Below are 18,709 nucleotides of genomic sequence, written 5' to 3'. Positions count from 1 at the left end.
AGTGCAGGGGAACTGACAGGCAACTGTATTTTCAGTATTGACACAGTCTTAACACAGAAGTGTCTCTAGCAGCATAAAATGCTGGTGACTCACAGTTCCTGTCGGACTCTTCGCAGTTTAGCCTTTGTGTCTGCCAGCTCAACTGCAAGGTGCTGTTTGTCTTCATTGGAACGATGGTTGGCTGGGTTTGGTGATGAATCTGGGCTTGGTGGTTTCAGAGGACTTGGTGGTTGCTGAGACTGTAGATAATCTCTCTCTTGAGTGAGATCTACAATCACCTGGAAGTATGCAATATTGAGAACAAAAGCAATAATACTTACACATTGTGTTTTTCAAGCATGTAAAATGATTAATAAACATGGAAAATTATTATCCTGTCATTCAGAATTCAAGTGATTCTCTCATCGGAAGGTTACACAGATGAGGAAAGAAATCTCTAACATGCTTTCATGACTAGATCAATATTAACAGTCTAATTTGTTTGGATAATCCATACAAGCTCTTAAAAACCAAGCTTTTAACTAACACAATCAGAAAGTCACATGCACAACAGAAAAGTCAGGTTAATGAAAGGAAGACATCAACTGCAAAGATCTGAAGAGAAAGGAGCTCACAAGTCAGCATGAGATAGGGCTGGTGTTACACAAAAAAAAACTGAAGATGACAGTGGAAGCAAAAGTGGTAGGTGTTTCACTGGCGAGAGAGTCAAGCAATCACTGTAATGTGAATGACTGGACAAACAGGCAGAGACAAAATTCTAAAGATAATCAGAGCTTGAAATGCTTTGGTCTCCACTGCATGCACTCCTCCTACCAATAATTGCACCACATCTGAAGTGCTTATATAAGAATCAATTGAAAAGTCAAAATATTTCCACCGATTTTCAGTGGTGTAAGAGAAAAGCTCATAATAGACACCAAAGGCACAAACAAGACAACAGAAGGAACAGAACATGTATCAACTGCTCCACAGGAGCTCCATATGACAGAGGTGTCATCGTACTTCTGTGCACTCATCTCTTTCATCAATGAGTCTTTTGAGGTGGAAAACCATATTCCTGGAGAGAGACTCCAGTTCTTCAGGAGCCATGTCTGGCAGCTCCAGCCACTGCAAATCAAAGACATTCTCCTGGTTGTGAGTCACCTGAGAAGAGGAACAACAACAAAAAAGTTCTCATTAGTAGATTTAAAATTTTGTTTGCTACATAAGCTGCACCGCCCAGACCCATCTAGTGGTCACTTCAAAAAGACAAAGACACCACATTTCACCAAAAGCAGGCTGCGAAGTACACACACGTGACTACCTACCTCAACTTTAACACAGGCCAGTGGTTTCTAGTATCTGGGTTTTTGATAATTATTAAGATTGAATTTTAAAGTGATCAAGTACACATTATGGTCAAAAGGACATATGTTTGCACAGTACAAGTTATGCACTAAGCTGTCTTAGTTCAGGCACTGGGGTGGTCACTACCTGAACAAGAAGGGAGTAGGTCCCACACTGAGCAAGGAGGCTGGTGCCTCACTGTGAAGCAGCCCCGTTTCCAAGGGCTTTGCAGCCTGCAGGTGCTACAGACAGGGGGATCTCACTCAGGTGGAATTGTCTTTCACTGCTGCTAGCAGAGTTTGTTTTAGCTGCCATCCTGCACAGCTTGTTCCCTCTGAATCATTTGGCAGAACTGTCACTCAGCAGAAAGGCGCTCTTGAGCTCAGTTAAAAAATGTTTTGCTACAACCATATTCTTTGTTACGGCCTATTTCAAACAAGTTTTCAAGCCCCTTCTGAAAAGCCTTTTCTGGAAAGCAGATTTTTTGAGTGTTAGTAAATTTTTGCCTTAGACTCCCATTATTTGTTCTCTAAATTGTAGTTTATTAGGGTTTTGCACCTGCTCTCCAAAACACAGAGCTCACAAACACTGCTGCCTACCCAGCAGAGGGCGTTTTCACAAACACTCCTGCCTACCCAGCAGAGGGCGTTTTCATGTGGCTTTTCTTTGCCTCTCCAAAGCAAGCTAAGCTGGCTCGAGCGCCTAAACAGATTTCTTCCTTTTACCAAAATCATAGAAGTCCAAGAATATTTGTCACTGGATCAGACTTCTGTTTAAAACAAAACACGTGCCTCATGTCAGCTGCAGAGTACTATTTTCAAGACTACCTGAGTTCAGAAAACACTGTTTGAAGCAACCAAGACTCTGGGGAGCCTTCATCTTACCTACCATGGGACTTAGGGGTTAAATCCCTAAACTGCTGCTACAAACAGGACTTTGTGTCCTAAACTGTACACTCCTTTTGAAAGTATTTCATACCTTCTACATTATAAATGTATCTTCTATATGAGCCTATAACTGGCAAGCAAGACATTTATCACCGCAACTTTTTGAAAAAGCACTGAGCCAAGTAACATTCCAAACAGCTGCCATATCTTCTAATTTGATTGCAAAACTACTTTCACGGCATAATCATTTTACTCTGTGAAGCTGATAAAACCATTATGAAACTTCAAGCATTAACTTTTAGATAACAAAAAATGATACGTTGAGACATGTAAGCATGAAAACAAAGTGAAGATAGATGTTGCCAAGTCCTACCTCCTGAATGTGGGCCACGATGGCAGCTTGTGTTTCAATATCCAATTGTTTTATTCTTTCAATAAATTCTTCTTTTCTTTCACACTGTTAAAAAAAAAACACTCCCTGAAATGATGGCACAAAACTGAAGACTTTCTGTAACATTTCCTCATTTAAAATAGAAAATCTTGTGCTGTTAATGACAACATGTTCAAGATCTACAATTTGGCACCCTCTACGAGGTAACACTTTGTTGCACAAATGGAACATGAACTGAATTATGCATTGAACTCCTGAAACTTTTTACAGCCAGCACAACTAAGGCTAAGTTAAAATGGTTGGTTTTGCTCTTTAAGAATAAGTCCAATGCACAATGAGATCAAGGGATGGGGTGACAGCCAGGGGAAATCACCACAGTTTCTTTAATGAGGTGCACACATGTAAACCGGGTGAGTACAAGCCCTACATTTATACTGCATCACTTATCCTGCCTGCTTAGAGCTGTTCACATTTTCCTTGGTTTTGGCAATGAAAAGAAGTGCATCGCTTTAGACTGTGCTCACATCAAGCCTGCATTTTGCTTCTTGGGAATTAAATCAACATGTGCTTTAGATAGAAAATAGGACTGAGGAACTTTCTGGACAAAAATCAGTTACATTTCAAACAGATATGGGCAGGTCTTCTACTGATGATTTTAAAAGAATCAAACATGTCCCACTCTCTACATCTGCAATTGTATATTAATACCATTGCAGGGCAGAGTTGTTATTAGAAGGCAAAACAGAAGTTAAATATTTGAAGTGAAACTACTTTTCTACCATCTACAGGGGCCCTTTTGGGTATGATTCTGAGTCTCATCCTTCAATTTACTAGGAAGAGGGCAAGAACTGTAAATATGGGCTGAAGATGAAAATAAATAAATAAAAAAGCTTGCCAAATCAGACCCTTATGCTGCAACGTAAGAGCGGGATAAGTTCAGGGCAGCCATAGGAAGACAGCATTACCGTGACATAATCAACTTGACATAGCTGAGCAGGGTAAGTGTCCTATGGCTCGACAAAAACACCAGCCCAACCAGCAAACAAGGTCAGCGAGAAGCAAAGGCCGCCGAGGCCCCATTGTTCCCCAGCCGAGGGCTGCTGGGCAGAACACACATTTCTTTATCTGAGCACTGTGGGTGCCACTGCGGAGCTTCCCATCTATGTGGTCTGTCCATTTATTTTAATAAACACTGCATAAAATTCTCCACATGAATATACAGAGTATCTATTCATTTAGGATTTTCTACCTATGCACTATTCAAAGAAACGCAAAGAGGATTCATTAAACAAATGTGCTGAGACTGTTAGCTTATTTATTTGCCTTGCACTAGCACATACTATTACACTCATATATTTTAAAATAGCATGAAAATAAACCAAAAAAATCTTTAGAACAACACTATTCAAAAGTTTATATTTTTGTATTCTACTGTTAAAGTGGACTACTTAGTTTCAAAATTACACATGCCGTGATTGATTCCAGTATTGGCAATAAACTGGGACTACTGCTGCAATTTCATTCATCTACTGCATCTTTTCCCAGTTTCAGTCCACGTGCTATCTTCAGCTGGAGACCTGCTCATACAGCACTGACCTTTGGCCAGATTTTCCCTGACCCAGAAAAACAACAGATTAAAAAAGAAGAAAAAAAAAATTCTCTAATCTTTAATGAACCTTTACCTGTACGGCACAACCAAGAACCAACAGCAGCAGCTTCTTAATTTCATCCATACTTTTACCTGGAGATAGGCAGAAGAAGGGGAGGAGAGAAAAAAAAAGAAAAAAAAAGAAAAATAATTATGTGCAATATAAACTACACTTGCAAGTTGCCATCTCCAAAGGTAATACCCTCCTGAAAAGGGGATAACACCTCTTTTGAACAAGTACCTCAGTAATATATACAAGCCTGTTTTAATGGTACTGTATTTCCCATGTAACAATACAGTTTGTATGGATTAATTTGAAATCCTAAATTCAGCATGAGTCTTTTCTACAACATGCTACCATCAACTGCATTTTCTGAGGCTTTCCTTATTGATGGGGTTTTTTTCCTTTAAAAGACTTATACACATGCCTAATGCTTGATCCTTATTTTATGATTAACAGAGAAAAAAATGTGTAGCAGCACGTAAGGAATATTATTCTTACGCAAAGAACTTGTTCTAACTTTGAGTGATAGCTACTTCATAATTACAAATCTTTCCTAAACTGCAGGAAGTCACTCTGCACACCTAAATTCTCCTTAACAGGTATGTTTTAGAACCTAATTCTGCTGTCTCTGTTCTGCAGCAAGGCATGTTCACACTTTGAAGCAAAAACCCCATGTGCTAAAAGGGATACAAGTGATGTAGAAGGGAGAATTTGCAGCTAACCATATGCTCTTGGAACCATGGCAAGGAAAGAGGCACAAGCAAGGAATCCTGCTGCAACCACAGCCCTGCATGATTCCTCCTAAGGCTAAGAGGAGAAGACTGCATGGGGAAACTGGCATGGCCTTGAGCCAACTTCACATCTTTCAACAAAATTAAAGCATGGATTGTTGGGGAGCAAAAATATATATATATATCAAAGAGCTACAACAAGAGACTAAAGGCAAAGGGCTTCACAAAGATGGAAATTCACTGTGCCAGCTAATAAGAACCACCAAGATTTGAAATTAGACATTCAGAAAAAGTCTGACCCTCACCTACACTAGGTAAACAAGAGGAAAGAAACAGGCTATGCAGTTTTCTCCCATCCCTGCATACATTTGTTTTTAAGTGTAGGATGAACATTCTCCTTTTATAACCTGCTTTCCTTGAGTGTTCAATTACTCATATATATGTATATATATGTAAAAAAAATTCTGAATTTCAAGTTGGAAGCACAGGCAGGACCCCAGAGCGAGGAGTGGAGTCACCCTGCTTCATATGTTGCAAAAGGGCACGGAGAGCCCAAGTGCCAGGCAAGATCCTCACGAGCCCCGCTGCCATATGCAGAGAGCGCTTAGGGAATGTTACACTTGCTGGTTGCCTTTTAACACACATACACCCTAAACAGCCTTTGAACATATCTTACTTGTTAAGCAGATTTTTCAACAGCTTTCATAAAAGCTGATTTTAAAAATCTTTACAGAGTCGTCTACAGAAAGTACTAGTATAGCCTATGGACCTGCACTAGCATCCTCAATTCCCAACTGCCACATTATTTACTCTTAAGACAGCAGGTGAAATTCTCTTCAACAGTGAAGATTTTTCAAAGCTGCTTGTTTCCACTCTAGCCTGTGAATACACTGCTGGCCCTTTCTTTGCAGGGTATGTAAAAACTGCTTTTGAAGGACATGATCTTTCTTGTTCTCCTATTCCTTCTATACAACTACAATTTAGCATAAAAATATCATCTCAGTCTGTGATCATTTGTGATTCTAAATCACATAACCTTAAATGTAGTCAGTGTCATAAAAAAGGCTACTTCATGAACGGTGTTTTACTTTCCCTGCAATAACAGATGCGCACGAGTGACACTGCATGACACTGCAAGGTGCACTACCCTTAGTTATTACCTAGGTTAACTCAACAAGGTCAACCTTGCTCTCCACCCAGCAACTGCCCTCACCTAGAGACCCCCAGAGACCTTGTCTCAACCAGGATCTGTGACAACATCAGCAAGAAATGGCAAACCCTGTGGCAAGGAAAGCCAATGCAGAGTTTATGGAAAGCAACGAGAAATTAAGAGGCCTGAAGCAATCATGAGACAGTTACTTTGCTACGATTTTAAAACTAGCCTTTGGCTCTCCACAACAGCAGCTCGCTCTCTCTCAAAAAAAAAAAAAACCCTGTCATATTTTTCGCAAAATGTATTTTAATAACATTTTTATGCTTGTAGACATGCTACACACATGTAACAAAATAAGGCTATGGTACTCACTAGAGACTTTTAAGATTAAAAAGTCTAGTTAACACATCTACTCTGTAGAGCAGACATAACTGTTTTAAAAGAAGTTGTGCATGTGCCTTGAGCAATGCTTCCCTCCATAATTATAAATTCAAATAATTATAATTAGGATTATATTAAAATTATTCAATAAAGTACAATTTGGGTATTTTCTATAATCCCAAAATGACAGATTGATAAATTAAGGGAAGTATTTAAGACAGTTGAGCTGTGAAAAGTTCAAGGATCTGAGCATAAGAAAGGCTTGGCATTTCTTTCAGACATACGGAACAGTGAAATATATTTGGGTAGAAATGGTACAATAACTTTAAAGCACTTGCATATCATTTATACTCAGGATAGGTTTCAAGCCTTAGAGTAACATTATTTAGGAGAGATATCTAGAAGAAATAGAGTACAAGTATAAATCAACTCTTCACCCCTTTTAAGAGCTTTACAGAGATTTTTCCAAGTGAATCCCAGAACAACTCAGGAAGGGCTTGATTACGTCTCTCCCATTTCCCACACACGAGCTGAGGTACCCAAAACCAGCGCCCAAGGTTACCCAGTAACTCTGAAGCACATTGAGAACCATGACGCAGTGCAGGAACTAGGATTCATGCTCAGGACTGTGTTCATGCTGTAATGAACACCGAACAAAAGCAAGTGATCTTTAGCCCTAACGCAATTATGCCCCTCGTACAGTAATTCATTCTGGGATGTTTTTCAAAAGGCTTGGCTTGTGTTGATGTAAGGAGGTGGTAAAGCCCCCCTGTACAGCGTAAGCAGAAATACGCAGGTCCCCTTACGCCAGCTCAACAGGACAACACAAGGCCTTCCTAGTTGGCCAGGAAGAATTGTCCGGGTCCACCCAAACCTGTCTTAGCTGACCTTACCAGGAGAGTTTGAGGTTTTAAGTGTTTTTTTTGTTTGTTTCTTTTCGTGTTTGTCTTGCTTGAGATGGACCTCTTTCAAAGCTCTCACAGCTGCTCTCAGATTTCATATTTGCACCTGCAAGGGAACCAGCAAACCCAGGAGATGTGCAGAGAGCCCATCTGCTCCCAGCAGCAAGATGTCAGGTGGGAACCCAACCACCACCTAGGCACTCTGCAATTGTTTGTGCACTGCAGAGCCAAGAGATGCCCCTGCTGTTAGAGAGGACCAAGTGAGAAGCAGATGGCAGCATCCAGGGAGGAGGCAGGCAAGGAGATTAAGAGACACCATCATCACCACCACAGCTGAGGATCATGGTATAGAGACAGTAGAGAAGAATGTGGAAAAACAAGAGGGAGTAGGAAAGGAAGGAAAGATAGGAGGGAAATGGGCAAAGAATGGAAAGGGAGCCCAAGCAGGTGACACGTGGGGTTTGTGCAGCTTCTTTGTGCATGTTTCAATGTGATTTTCCTCCAAGGGATCTGAGGGAAGGTCCCTGACGTGTATGGTGCCTGCAGGCAGCGGCCAGGGGACCTGTGTAGCAGGTGGGAAGTGGTGAAGCACACAAGCACTATTTTCCCCAACTATAGCAAAATCCTGAAAAAAAAGGCAGCTTGAATTCTAGATTTGTACTATTGAGGCAGTGTTTTGTTATTAACTCTATATTTTAATGAGCCTTTGTGCCTCGGCAGGCTTTTGAAACAAAATAAGGAAGGAAACCAAGCATGAAAAAACACCCCAGTGGGAGACTACATCTTTTATGATTTTAATGGAAAACTGTTCCTGTGGACTTTTATTAGCAGGAATTTAGGCGTCAGTTGTACACAAACTTAACTTGTAATTTGAAAAAGGTATCAAAAAGGTTAAAAGTCTTGGGGAGGGGAGGGCGGGGGAGGGGGGAACTATGACTGTTTCAAAGATTAACTGCCATCACTTTCCAAGTGCACTCACCAACCGAGTTAACCTAGCATGCCTGGAAACTGAGAAACTAAACTACACAGTGCCTCTAAACAGAGGTTCAGGACTGCTGCTGTTTATTGATAATGCTTGCAGAGGCATGCAAATGAACCTGGCCATTTAAAGCATACTGAAAAGCAGAACAAATTAAAGAAGATTTCAAAGAAATGCACTCATGATCAGTATGCTGATGATTCTCACACTGAACATGGCCATATTTGTGGTCTCCTGCAGAAGTTTCCTAAATCCTTTAATTAAACTTCGAGGTTTTTCTTCAGCTCCCTACATTCTACTTCATCTTCTCATCAATTATCTTTATAGCTTTTATGCTCATGGACAAAGGAACCGTAGCCAAAACTGCCCCAGCCTAAAACAAAACAATTTGAAGGACAGGAGAGCAGGTAAAGCTCCTGAATCAACAGACATGTACCATCTCTTGTGCAAAAGCCCAACTGCCATAGCACGTTTAATAGTGGCAGCTCTGTTTTTGCAATGGTCTCACATTCAAAGTACAGCCATAGAAGCCCTCGGTAGTCCTGAACGCCAAGTGACAAGTGGGGGCTAAATAACAAGAACAGCATTCTCAGCTTTAGAGCTATTCAGTTTATGATTTAGTACACATAACGTCACTTTTGGCAGTGTTTCAGAAGGACAAAATAAAATTTGCAGATTGAACTGGCAAACAGACCACTCTGAAGCACCATGAAACTAGGAATAAGTCAACCGGATGCACTGTATAACGATTTCATTGAGTGATCTAATAACCCTCTGATCTGGGTTGTGTGGAATAAATACAGAAGCTGAGCCTTCCCAGTTCAAACAGTACCAACCAATACTCTATTTGTTCCAGAAATGTGACCATAGGATGATTTTTTTCCTCCTCGCTCTGCCAAGAGGAGACTTTCATTCAGATAAATTACCTAGGGAAGGCAAAACGTTAGAATCTCTGTTTCTCAGATCGATGCCAGCCACTCAGACCACCTGCACCTCATCCTCTCCAGAATCTATTGCTGCCCAGGTTCCTTTATCCATCACTGCATCTGCAGCTACCTCTTCCAAGACCTATTTCTTTCCTTCTCAATTTCTGTCCTGGACCAATGACAGAGAAGGCTTCTCTACCCTTCCTGCCAATTTTAAATACCTACTTGTTAAGTAATTAATATCTGTCTCATTCCTCATATTGCTGTTATCCTAACACTCTCACTCTCCATGAGCTTTCCCTAGGTTCCTCTATATTTACATCAAAAAGCATCACTTTCCACGTTGATGACTGCTTTATCCTCACATCTCTATTCAGCTTTCAGTCCTCCTCTACCTCTCACCACATCTTTCATTTCACTTTTTCCTCAAACCACCCCAGGTGCTGCTGCCTTCCTCCCATTCTTTTCTGTAAGGCATTCAGTATTAAAAAAACAACTCATAAATCTGACAATTATCTGGTCATCACTCACCAGACACACAACTTCCCCCTTATTTTCTTCTTTGTGAATTCCTTTCTACCCATTTGTTTAATTTCTCAGTTCTCTTCTCCCTGTACTCTCTTTCCAGGCTTTATCGCCTATCAGCCAGGCTCCTCTTCCTGAAACCTCTGCTAGTTCTCTACTTCTCTAACAATTTATTCTGCACATTTTAGTGACGTGTTTACCCAAGGTGAGGGCTTCTCTTGAAGCCCTGTGCTGAGATACTCTCCTCCTCGAGTATGCTCTCGGAAGCAAGTAGTCTTTCCTCTGTCTCTGTACACTACCTTCCTCTGCAGTGTACAAGCTGAGACTTGTTCTCCAAAGCATTGCATAATACACCCAAGTGAGAACTTCACTTTTTCTTATGCACACATATCCCATTATTTTCAGTCATCCACCTATTCCATTTTTGTATTATTTAACATTTTCAACATGTTCTGTTGAATCATGCCATCAATATTAAGAACAGCTAAAAAAGTGAAAACATTACATTTCAAAAGACGACAATAAAATGACACAGAAGTTTGTTTTTAATCAGAGGAGTTAGGCATAAGAACACATGGGTGATAATATCCTTCCTACAAGGAACATGTTGACGGTGCTTTATTGAAAGAAAGAGTGAAAGTGGATTAATGTGCTGTCAGGAAGCAGCAGGTCACAGGGCTCTCTAAAGTTAGTGTTTTAGTGGAAGTTGCACAGAAACGCAGGGCAGCTTTTAAGGGTGCCTACTCCCCAGGAAGCAATGCTGTGGCTACTGCATTACAAGCCTCCTGCCTGCTGTAATTCAGAAATGGCAAGGACAAAAATCTAAACAGCCTTCCCCAGTGCCACGAGCCAGTCACCTTATTGCCCCAGATATTGCTATCCACTAGGATTATTCCTAGTGCGAGCAGTCCAGGCTCTGCCCATTCCTCTCTCCCCGCCCACATGCCTAAGATGGGCAATAGCTCAAATCCCCTTCAGGGCCCTCCCCAATTCCAGCAGCCTGTGCTGCAGAATTCAGGCTGGCAGCACAGACTTCGTTCTGCTTCTTGAGTAAGTAAACACCTTGCCCTCAGCTTGATTTTACTGCAAAGGTATCTGCAAGTTTATGACTCTCAGTGATCCAACATCTTTAGGTTTATCTCCTTTTCTGATATAAACCCTTCTGCTATAAACCTACAGATTTCATTGCTGCTAAGAACAGCAAAAGGAACTCTTCTGCCAAAGCCTCTGTCACTTGCTTATTCTGGACATGCTGGTTACCATGTCATCTTCTATCACTGCTGATTCAGTTCACCCAGTTTTCTTTCACTTGTAAAAAAATGTACTGCCCTAGGCACTGGCATGGGAACAGAGATGGAACAGGCATGCAGAAATAAAAATCTCAACCCCAAACAAACTCTTCATTTTCAAAGTGAGGTTCCAAAGAGAAGTCAGCTTCATTTTTCTGTTAATGAGCATTCATTTTGTCCCACGAAAGATATGGAAAATTGGCAAGAGGAAGTACACAGATAAGGGCCACCCTTCCAAGACAGCGACTGAGGAATGTACAAACAGAAACTGAGGCACAAAGTTCCTAGATGTGCTGCACACTTCCTCTGAGCTAATACACATAGCACATGCACTCTCACCTTCATATACTAGATATTGTATTTGCTTATGTAAGTATGTACATTAAGTATTTAACTGAGACTCAGGAAAAGTATTAGTATGCAACTACAAATATGCAGAGTTTGGTTACAAGTACTTTTTTATTAAAGAAAATAAGTACAAATTTACTTAGCATTTAAGAGCAGGGGCAGGAACTCAAGTTACTCACCAGAAAGTGGATCTTTGCCAATCATTAAAACATTTGGTAAATTCATTACAATCAGCTGCTGGAGGACCTCCTAAACAAAAGAGAACATGAGGCAGAGTTGAGCATGAAGGAATCCCAATCAATCACATCACAGCATGCAGGGCTCCATCGATCCCCAAGCCTTTAAAGTGCTGGCAGCCAGAGGTCACAAGAGGAAACCCTACTTCAGAGAGAAATCTCTGTTTGAAGATGGCATCAGGTTGCAGAGCTAACATGTACCCATTGCTTCCTTTAACAGCAGTCAGTGTAGAGGGTACAGGGTCCCACGGTGCTCATCAAAATACACCGACCGCCATGCCAGGGTACACCCATCAGTCACGCCTCTTCCCCAGACATGACCTATTTTCACTCGATGTTTAACACACAGCTGTTGTCATGTCTCAGGGCTCACAAACATAGCGGGTTCATCAAAGGTACCTAAGCCTGTCTGTGAAGTCTGAGTATTCCAAATAATAGGTCTAATTATTTCATGGTATGAAATTTTAAAGATGGGCAGGATAACACACAGGATGGGAAGAAGAGGAGCTAGTGAACAGATACCTAACTGGCTTGGAAAAACTGGGCCTAAAGTTTCAGATTTGCTTTTGTTTTTAAAGGGGAAGAAAGCAGAGGTTTAAGTTGCATCATAAGCCTCATTCAAATGTTGTCTTATTTACAGAAGGAGGCAAAGGAAACCTCGCATTGCTCAGTCATGTTTAACACACACACACCAGCTGCCTGCAGCTTCACCAAAATGTCTGAAATGATCTTATGAGACAGAGAAGTCTACAAGCTGTGGGCAAGCAAATGCTCATAGGTAGACAAATAAACACATTGCAAAGGGGGCTTTGTGTAGCAATATGCTCAGCCACAAACCCAAATCATTTTCTGTAATATTTAGAACCCAGAAATATGCTACTAGCTTTAACCAGCAGTTACTAGCACTCATCTGAGATGATCTGAATAAAACATTAGGCAGGCAAGTATTTTATTTCACAAACAAAGGCTTAGGAGGAAAATGATTATGTGACTAAAGTCTTGTGCAAATTCCACACAGAGCTACCAAATGTTTGGCAGGTGCCTGGCCCCTGCTTGTCTGCGTTTCCCAGGCCATCTCCAGGCCATCAGGAGGGCACACGCACTAACACTTGCATGGAATTCAGAGCCAAGGAAAAAATACTGAATATAGGAGCACATTTCCTGAAACAGTCATCTATTCACTGAAATGCTTCCTTTCTGAGTTACCAGATTGTTATTTCTCTACTTTCAAAGTTACCACAGAAGAAAAATTAAATCTGATGGAAAGAGGAAATATTTCTGCCCACCTGCAACATTTGATAAGTAATCAGAGTGGATGTTTAAAATCTGTTATGGATGTAGCACACTTTCCTCCAATTCATATGTGCATCAGTCTAATCAGCAGTAATTTTCTGGATGAAGTAGAAATATTTCAATGTCACAGCTGGAGTTTTTTTGGTACTACTAAAAGCAAAGATCTCCATGAAAGGTCAAGTTTGACTAGTCAGGACTAGTCACTCAGTAAGTCACCAGCCAAATGCATTTATGGTTTGCACACTGAAGCTCTGTGAAGAAAGTCTATTTGACACTGCTCCCCACCAGGTACAGCACAGATGGCGTCTCGCAGCACACAACTACACTGCAGCGTTCACTCACACATTTTCAGCACCTGCATCCACCCAAACTCTCCAGCTTTAACTAGTGACATCCATAGCAAAAAAAAAAAAAAAAAAAGAGTTATCCACCCCCCCGCACACGGCGTGGCACTGAGGCAGGAATGCAGAAAGAATCCTTGTTTGTCTTTGTGTAATCATCAGATCTGTGGCTCTCTGGCTGGTAGACAGACACGGTCCCTCAACCTTTATGCTGCGAGCATTCCCATGAGCTCCCTCTGCAAAATCGAGTGCACCATCCCATAGGGCCGTGACTGAACGCCCCTGTAGCTCTTGGAGCTTATTCCTAGCATTTATTGTCTGGCAGGATTCTCATAGTCACTGAATATGAGCAGAAACAGGCCTGGATCAGTGAAGAGCTATCCCTTAATTCAGATGAAAAGATTCAAACTGTTGCAATTCTCATCTGTTTATTTTTTAAATTATTTATTCAGATAAGTATCTTTATTGCTCCAAATGCCTTCACCTCAGATTATTCTGATAGGAATACCTAGACATTATGCAGTACAGTTCAACGGGTGATCTTGAAGTCCTTTATAAGAGGTCAATATCGTTACACCATTATTTTCCAAGATTAAGCAAGTGTCTCAGAAGTTGCTTCAGCTAAAAACACACAACTTGCCAACTGAGCTGTACCAAGACGGCCAACAAACCATTCAACCACCCTGCTACAAACATGAGGTGAATTGCATTAGCTGAAAGCGCACTGACAGCCAAGCAAATGAGTTTTACTTCAGCTTTTATACAGGTTAAACAGAGTCAAGTTAAGATGGCCAAGGTGACAAGGTGACACACTGACTTGATAGCTAGGACAGTGCGACTGAACCTCAGAGTAACCACTCAAGCTCCCACATCTGGGTTTACAACCCGAGTCCCTTCCCCTCTAAGGCAACCCAGGGATTCTGCAGCTTCTATCCACCCATCAATATTTCCTCATTTTTCTCAGTTGAAAAACCAGTACCAAACCATTTTAAACCATGCACAAAAAATAGGATCTGGAACAGTTCCGATTTAACCACAGCTCTGGAACAATGCTCCCAATGGCAATACTGGATGACAGGTTACCTGCAACACTGTAACTTCCAGATGTCAACTAGGATGCTGTGCTTCAGTCCAGCCTCTCTGCCCCCCTCACATTTCCCAGCATGGCTGGGAAAGTACAGGCACGCAGGGCAAAGCATGACCTGCAAACGCCTTCAGCAGCAGCCCACAGCCCCCCACCGCACTCCAGAGAAGCTATACAAGCAAAGATGCTGACTTCTACAGGAAACCTTTAAATCATGTTTATAGTGCTACTAAAACTTGATTGAAGCAGTAAAGATTACAGCAACAACATATGGTAAAAGTTTGCCCACCTAACAAAACAATTAGGGTTTGATCAGCCAGCTTTACACCTAGGCCAATAATGAACTAAGTGGCCAGAACTGCAAGCCAGGAACCACCTCACACGGACAACCAATTACCATGTTTCACTGCTCCTTAGGAGATTCCCATGAGAAAAGCATTTTGATACCAGAGAATTCTTTAAGAGATCCAGTTCAGAATTGCTCCCTGGCAGGCTTTAGTGCAGCCTATAGAGGTGCCTGAAATTCTCCTTAAGATTGGAGTATTTTAAGGTTGCACACATGGACAAAAATCTCAGCTCTTCTGTCAGCAGCGATGGACAGAGCAGATGCTTCTAGGCAGCAGATCATCACTAAATGCAAATATGAGGGACCAAATCTTACACTACCCAGACTAGAAGCAAGCTCTGTGCATGGAGGCTGCAAAGCTTGTACACACAGAAGTCTGTGCCCCATTTCTAGAGGGAGGGCTTTCCAAGTACAGGTCAAATGGAGCACTTGGCCCCTGCTTCCCCCTGTGCTGTGCCTGCCAGAGGGGACAGCTGCCAGAGAGCAGCTGGTGAGGCCACATGTGGAGTCCTGTGCCCAGTTCTGGGCTCCCCAGTACAAGAGGGACATGGAACTACTTGAGAGAGTCCAGCACAGGGCTATGAGGATAACTGGAGGCCTTGACCATCTGCCCTATGAGAAAAGACAGAGAGAGCTGGGCCTGTTCAGCCTGGAGAAGGGGAGGCTCAGAGGGGACCTGATCAGTGTATACAAACACTGCAAGGGAGGGCGTGAAGAGGATGGGGCTAGCCTCTTTTCAGTGGTGGCCACCAACAGAACCTGAGGCCACAAACTGAAAAAAAGTACAGTTCAGGAACCAAAAGTTCCACAGGAACGTAAGGAAAAAATTCTTGACAGTGAGGATGACAGAGCACTGGTTACCCAGAGAGTTTGTAGAATCTCCTTCTCTGGAAATATTGCTTGGTTGCAATCCTGTGCCACATGCTCTAGGTGACCCTGCATGTACAGGGGGGTTGGACTAGATGATCTCTAGAGGTCTAGAGGATCTCCAACCTTAACAATTCTGTGATTCCATGGCAGGAGCAACAGGGAGACCACGTAAGCCCGAGATAAAAGCTTGCTGAAAATGGCTAGGCATTACAGGACCGGCACCCCAAAGATTCAAAAATCTAATCAAGTTACTATATTTAACCTTGTGATTTCTAGGTAAGTGTTTAGTAACCTTCTGGCGTCTAAGCTTTTGGAGTGCATTAATTCACATTTGCAAGCTCTCTGCAATCACTTGCTAAGAAAGGAGCTTAAAAAAAAAATCCCTCCACATGGATTTCATCAGGGAAGGCCTTGGGGAAAGAAAAGAAAAAAGAAAGAAAGAAAAAAGACACGCACACAAGATTCAGGATATAATTCTGAGCACTGAGTTAAGCACTTAGTTTATTAAGAGCTGAAGTAAACATAACTGCTTCCCTTAGCTGAAGGATTTCTAGGAAAAATGTTAATTCAGAATACATTTTACATAGCATTTTTAATCCTTCCAAAATCACACACAGAGGATATTCAGTGTCTATCTTGGGTAATCGTAACAGATGCAGTGGTACTTCCCACTCTTAAGTCACCACTGTCATATATCAATATGTTATTCTCTAAGAGGGTAATGGGTCCCTTTGAGTGTATAGGAAAGTCTCCCAGGACCACACTAACCTTTACTATAGAATTGCTTCTTAAAAATACCTGTGCAACAGCATGGAAGAAAATGGTCTCAGGTAGTTAGCCTGGGCTGCATTTTTAACAGTAAGCGTGTCAATGGCTCCAGCAAAGCCTGCGTTGCTAGCAAAGGAGTAGGTAAGGAAAATCACCCTTTCCACAGCTGAGAGACCAGATAAATGTATGTGTTACTCTAAATCTTTCCCCTGCATCACTGTACAAGACAGTGTTGACAAAGTAGCTGCTAGCTTCTCCTGTGGAATTAAATTAACCTCCTCCTGAATCCTAAACAAGACTGTAGATGTTAAATAAATTATGTCAGGAGAATGGCAGCCTCCTGGCCATTGTAATTCAGCTGCTCAGGCCAAGCCACTCCATTTAAGCCTATTGCTTGGCTATAAAATGCTAATTGCCCAGCTGACTGGAAGCCAAATGGTGCTTTCCCAATTACAATGGCCACAAGGGAAAGCCATCACTAACTGTATTTATACAATAAAGAGCAAACACTACCCACCCAGAGAATCTGGCTTAAATTTCAGCAGCAACTCAGACCAAGGGACGCAAGAGATCACCAGTCCTATCTGTGCACCACAGTCAACATTTCTCCAATAATCTTGACACAGACCTGATCCCACAAAAATGGCTTGGAGAGGGAAGTATTTGCTGAAGAACACACTGTACGTTTGGACAAATTCAGTGCTTAGCAGCTCTACTGAGGCCGTAGCCCTGGCCATCTGCACCAGCTCAGATGCCCCAGCAGCAATCCGGACCGCAGCTTTGTCCTCAGATTGTCTTTAGACACTAATACAGCCATAGGATGGGACTTGCATTTACCAGGCAGGATGCTCTCCAAGCCAGAGACAGCAAGAACTGAATTCAAGGTTTTTCTGAAATCAAAATTCTCTAAATAAGAGGGAAAGACTGATGTGCAGTTTTTAAAATCTCCGTTTTTCTTTTACATACCAAGAGAAGACTCTACATGCTGCAAAAAGGTGGGGATTATGTTTAAAATGAAGTTGCCTTCCAAAGTATATTCATATTTTTAAGAGATTTTTTTATTTCATTAGCATTATCTCACTGTTACTAAAGGTATCAGGGAAACAGTAACATCCTACATTCAGTAAAACAGGGTCCCATAGAAGATCAGACAAGTTGATGCACGCTGATGTGAAGGAAGTGAAACAAACAGATCACTCACTGATGTGTTTTCCATGTCCATTGCAGCATGCAAGCACACCTGATGGCACTACTCACATATGACTCAGCGCCTGTTTCCTAGCCAAAACATTATATACATGACAAAATTTGATTAAGAGTTTTGCTCATCTCACCAATAGTATTTGTTATGTGATGGACTAGAGGACAGACTGGAGGATTAACCCTCTTAGTTTTTTTTTTTTTTAAATTTTTATTTCCTCTCTTTTTTAAAGCAAATTTACAAGTGCACTTCTAAAGACCCTTCAAGTGGAAAACCAAAGGCCACTAAAGTAATTGTTGCCCCATCTGCTGAAAATAATCAGTTCTGACACTCATGGGCAGGAATCTCAGTGGGAGGAGACACAAAGGAACTGCATCTGGCCTTTCCCATCTTCGGCATGCGTGGGGTCCACATAACTAACCAAATGATGGAATTGTCAAATGGAAAGGTAGGATCTTTTTATTTTAAAAAATATTTTGACAGCACATAATAGGATAACATAAAAACAAAAACAAACAAACAAAAAAACAAACAAGGACAGACATGATCATACACTAATCCTTAGATGGAGTATTATCATGGGTCAGGTTTTGGTATTTACATCAGAGCAGTGCAGAGATCCGAGGCAGGAGCAAAACCTCATTTGTTGCAAGTCACACACACACATAGACAGGCAGCGCTGGCACAGCACTCATCTCACACACACAAGGCATCAGTGGGCGAATGAGAAAACAGGCAATCAAGAAAGGAAATGAAAATACGATCCAATGCTTATAATGGGCACTGTGCACTCTTGCATGGTTTTATAAACTGGTTAAATCAACTGATCTGAACTGACAGAAATCACTCCAGATATAAGAGTGAGCAAAGCGGGTCCTGAGGTGGGCATTAGCTTTAAGATCCAAGTTGTTTACATCTCGCAACAAAAAGCTCTCTATACCCAAGGTGTGCATACATACACACACAAGCAGATATGCATTTTAGGACACTGTTTTATTTTAAGCGTAATAGAACAGATTACATATAAGTCCCCCCACGACTGCATAGGAAGTAATGTTTTTTATTTAAGCTGAATACAGA

At 41.6% G+C, this 18,709-nt stretch overlaps 1 protein-coding gene across 1 annotated transcript in view; it reads right to left on the bottom strand.

Annotated features, from left to right (window-relative positions):
- The window catches only part of CCDC88C (coiled-coil and HOOK domain protein 88C), an 85,942-nt gene that overhangs the window by 37,761 nt on the left and 29,472 nt on the right, over window positions 1-18,709 (bottom strand). The window contains exons 4-8 of the mRNA XM_088539726.1: window positions 11,670-11,739; window positions 4,287-4,345; window positions 2,587-2,670; window positions 1,003-1,143; window positions 94-278 (exon numbers count right to left, since the gene is read on the bottom strand). Coding sequence (XP_088395852.1) covers window positions 94-278; window positions 1,003-1,143; window positions 2,587-2,670; window positions 4,287-4,345; window positions 11,670-11,739 — 539 coding nt within the window. The remainder of the gene's footprint in view (window positions 1-93; window positions 279-1,002; window positions 1,144-2,586; window positions 2,671-4,286; window positions 4,346-11,669; window positions 11,740-18,709) is intronic.

This window comes from Tinamus guttatus, unplaced genomic scaffold, assembly GCF_059628265.1.
Source record: "Tinamus guttatus ecotype Peru unplaced genomic scaffold, ASM5962826v1 Tinamus_guttatus_pri_ptg000048l, whole genome shotgun sequence".
Taxonomy (NCBI): Eukaryota; Metazoa; Chordata; class Aves; order Tinamiformes; family Tinamidae; genus Tinamus; species Tinamus guttatus.
The sequence above is the reverse complement of the archived record's forward strand: the minus strand, read 5'-3'. Positions and strand labels throughout refer to the sequence as shown.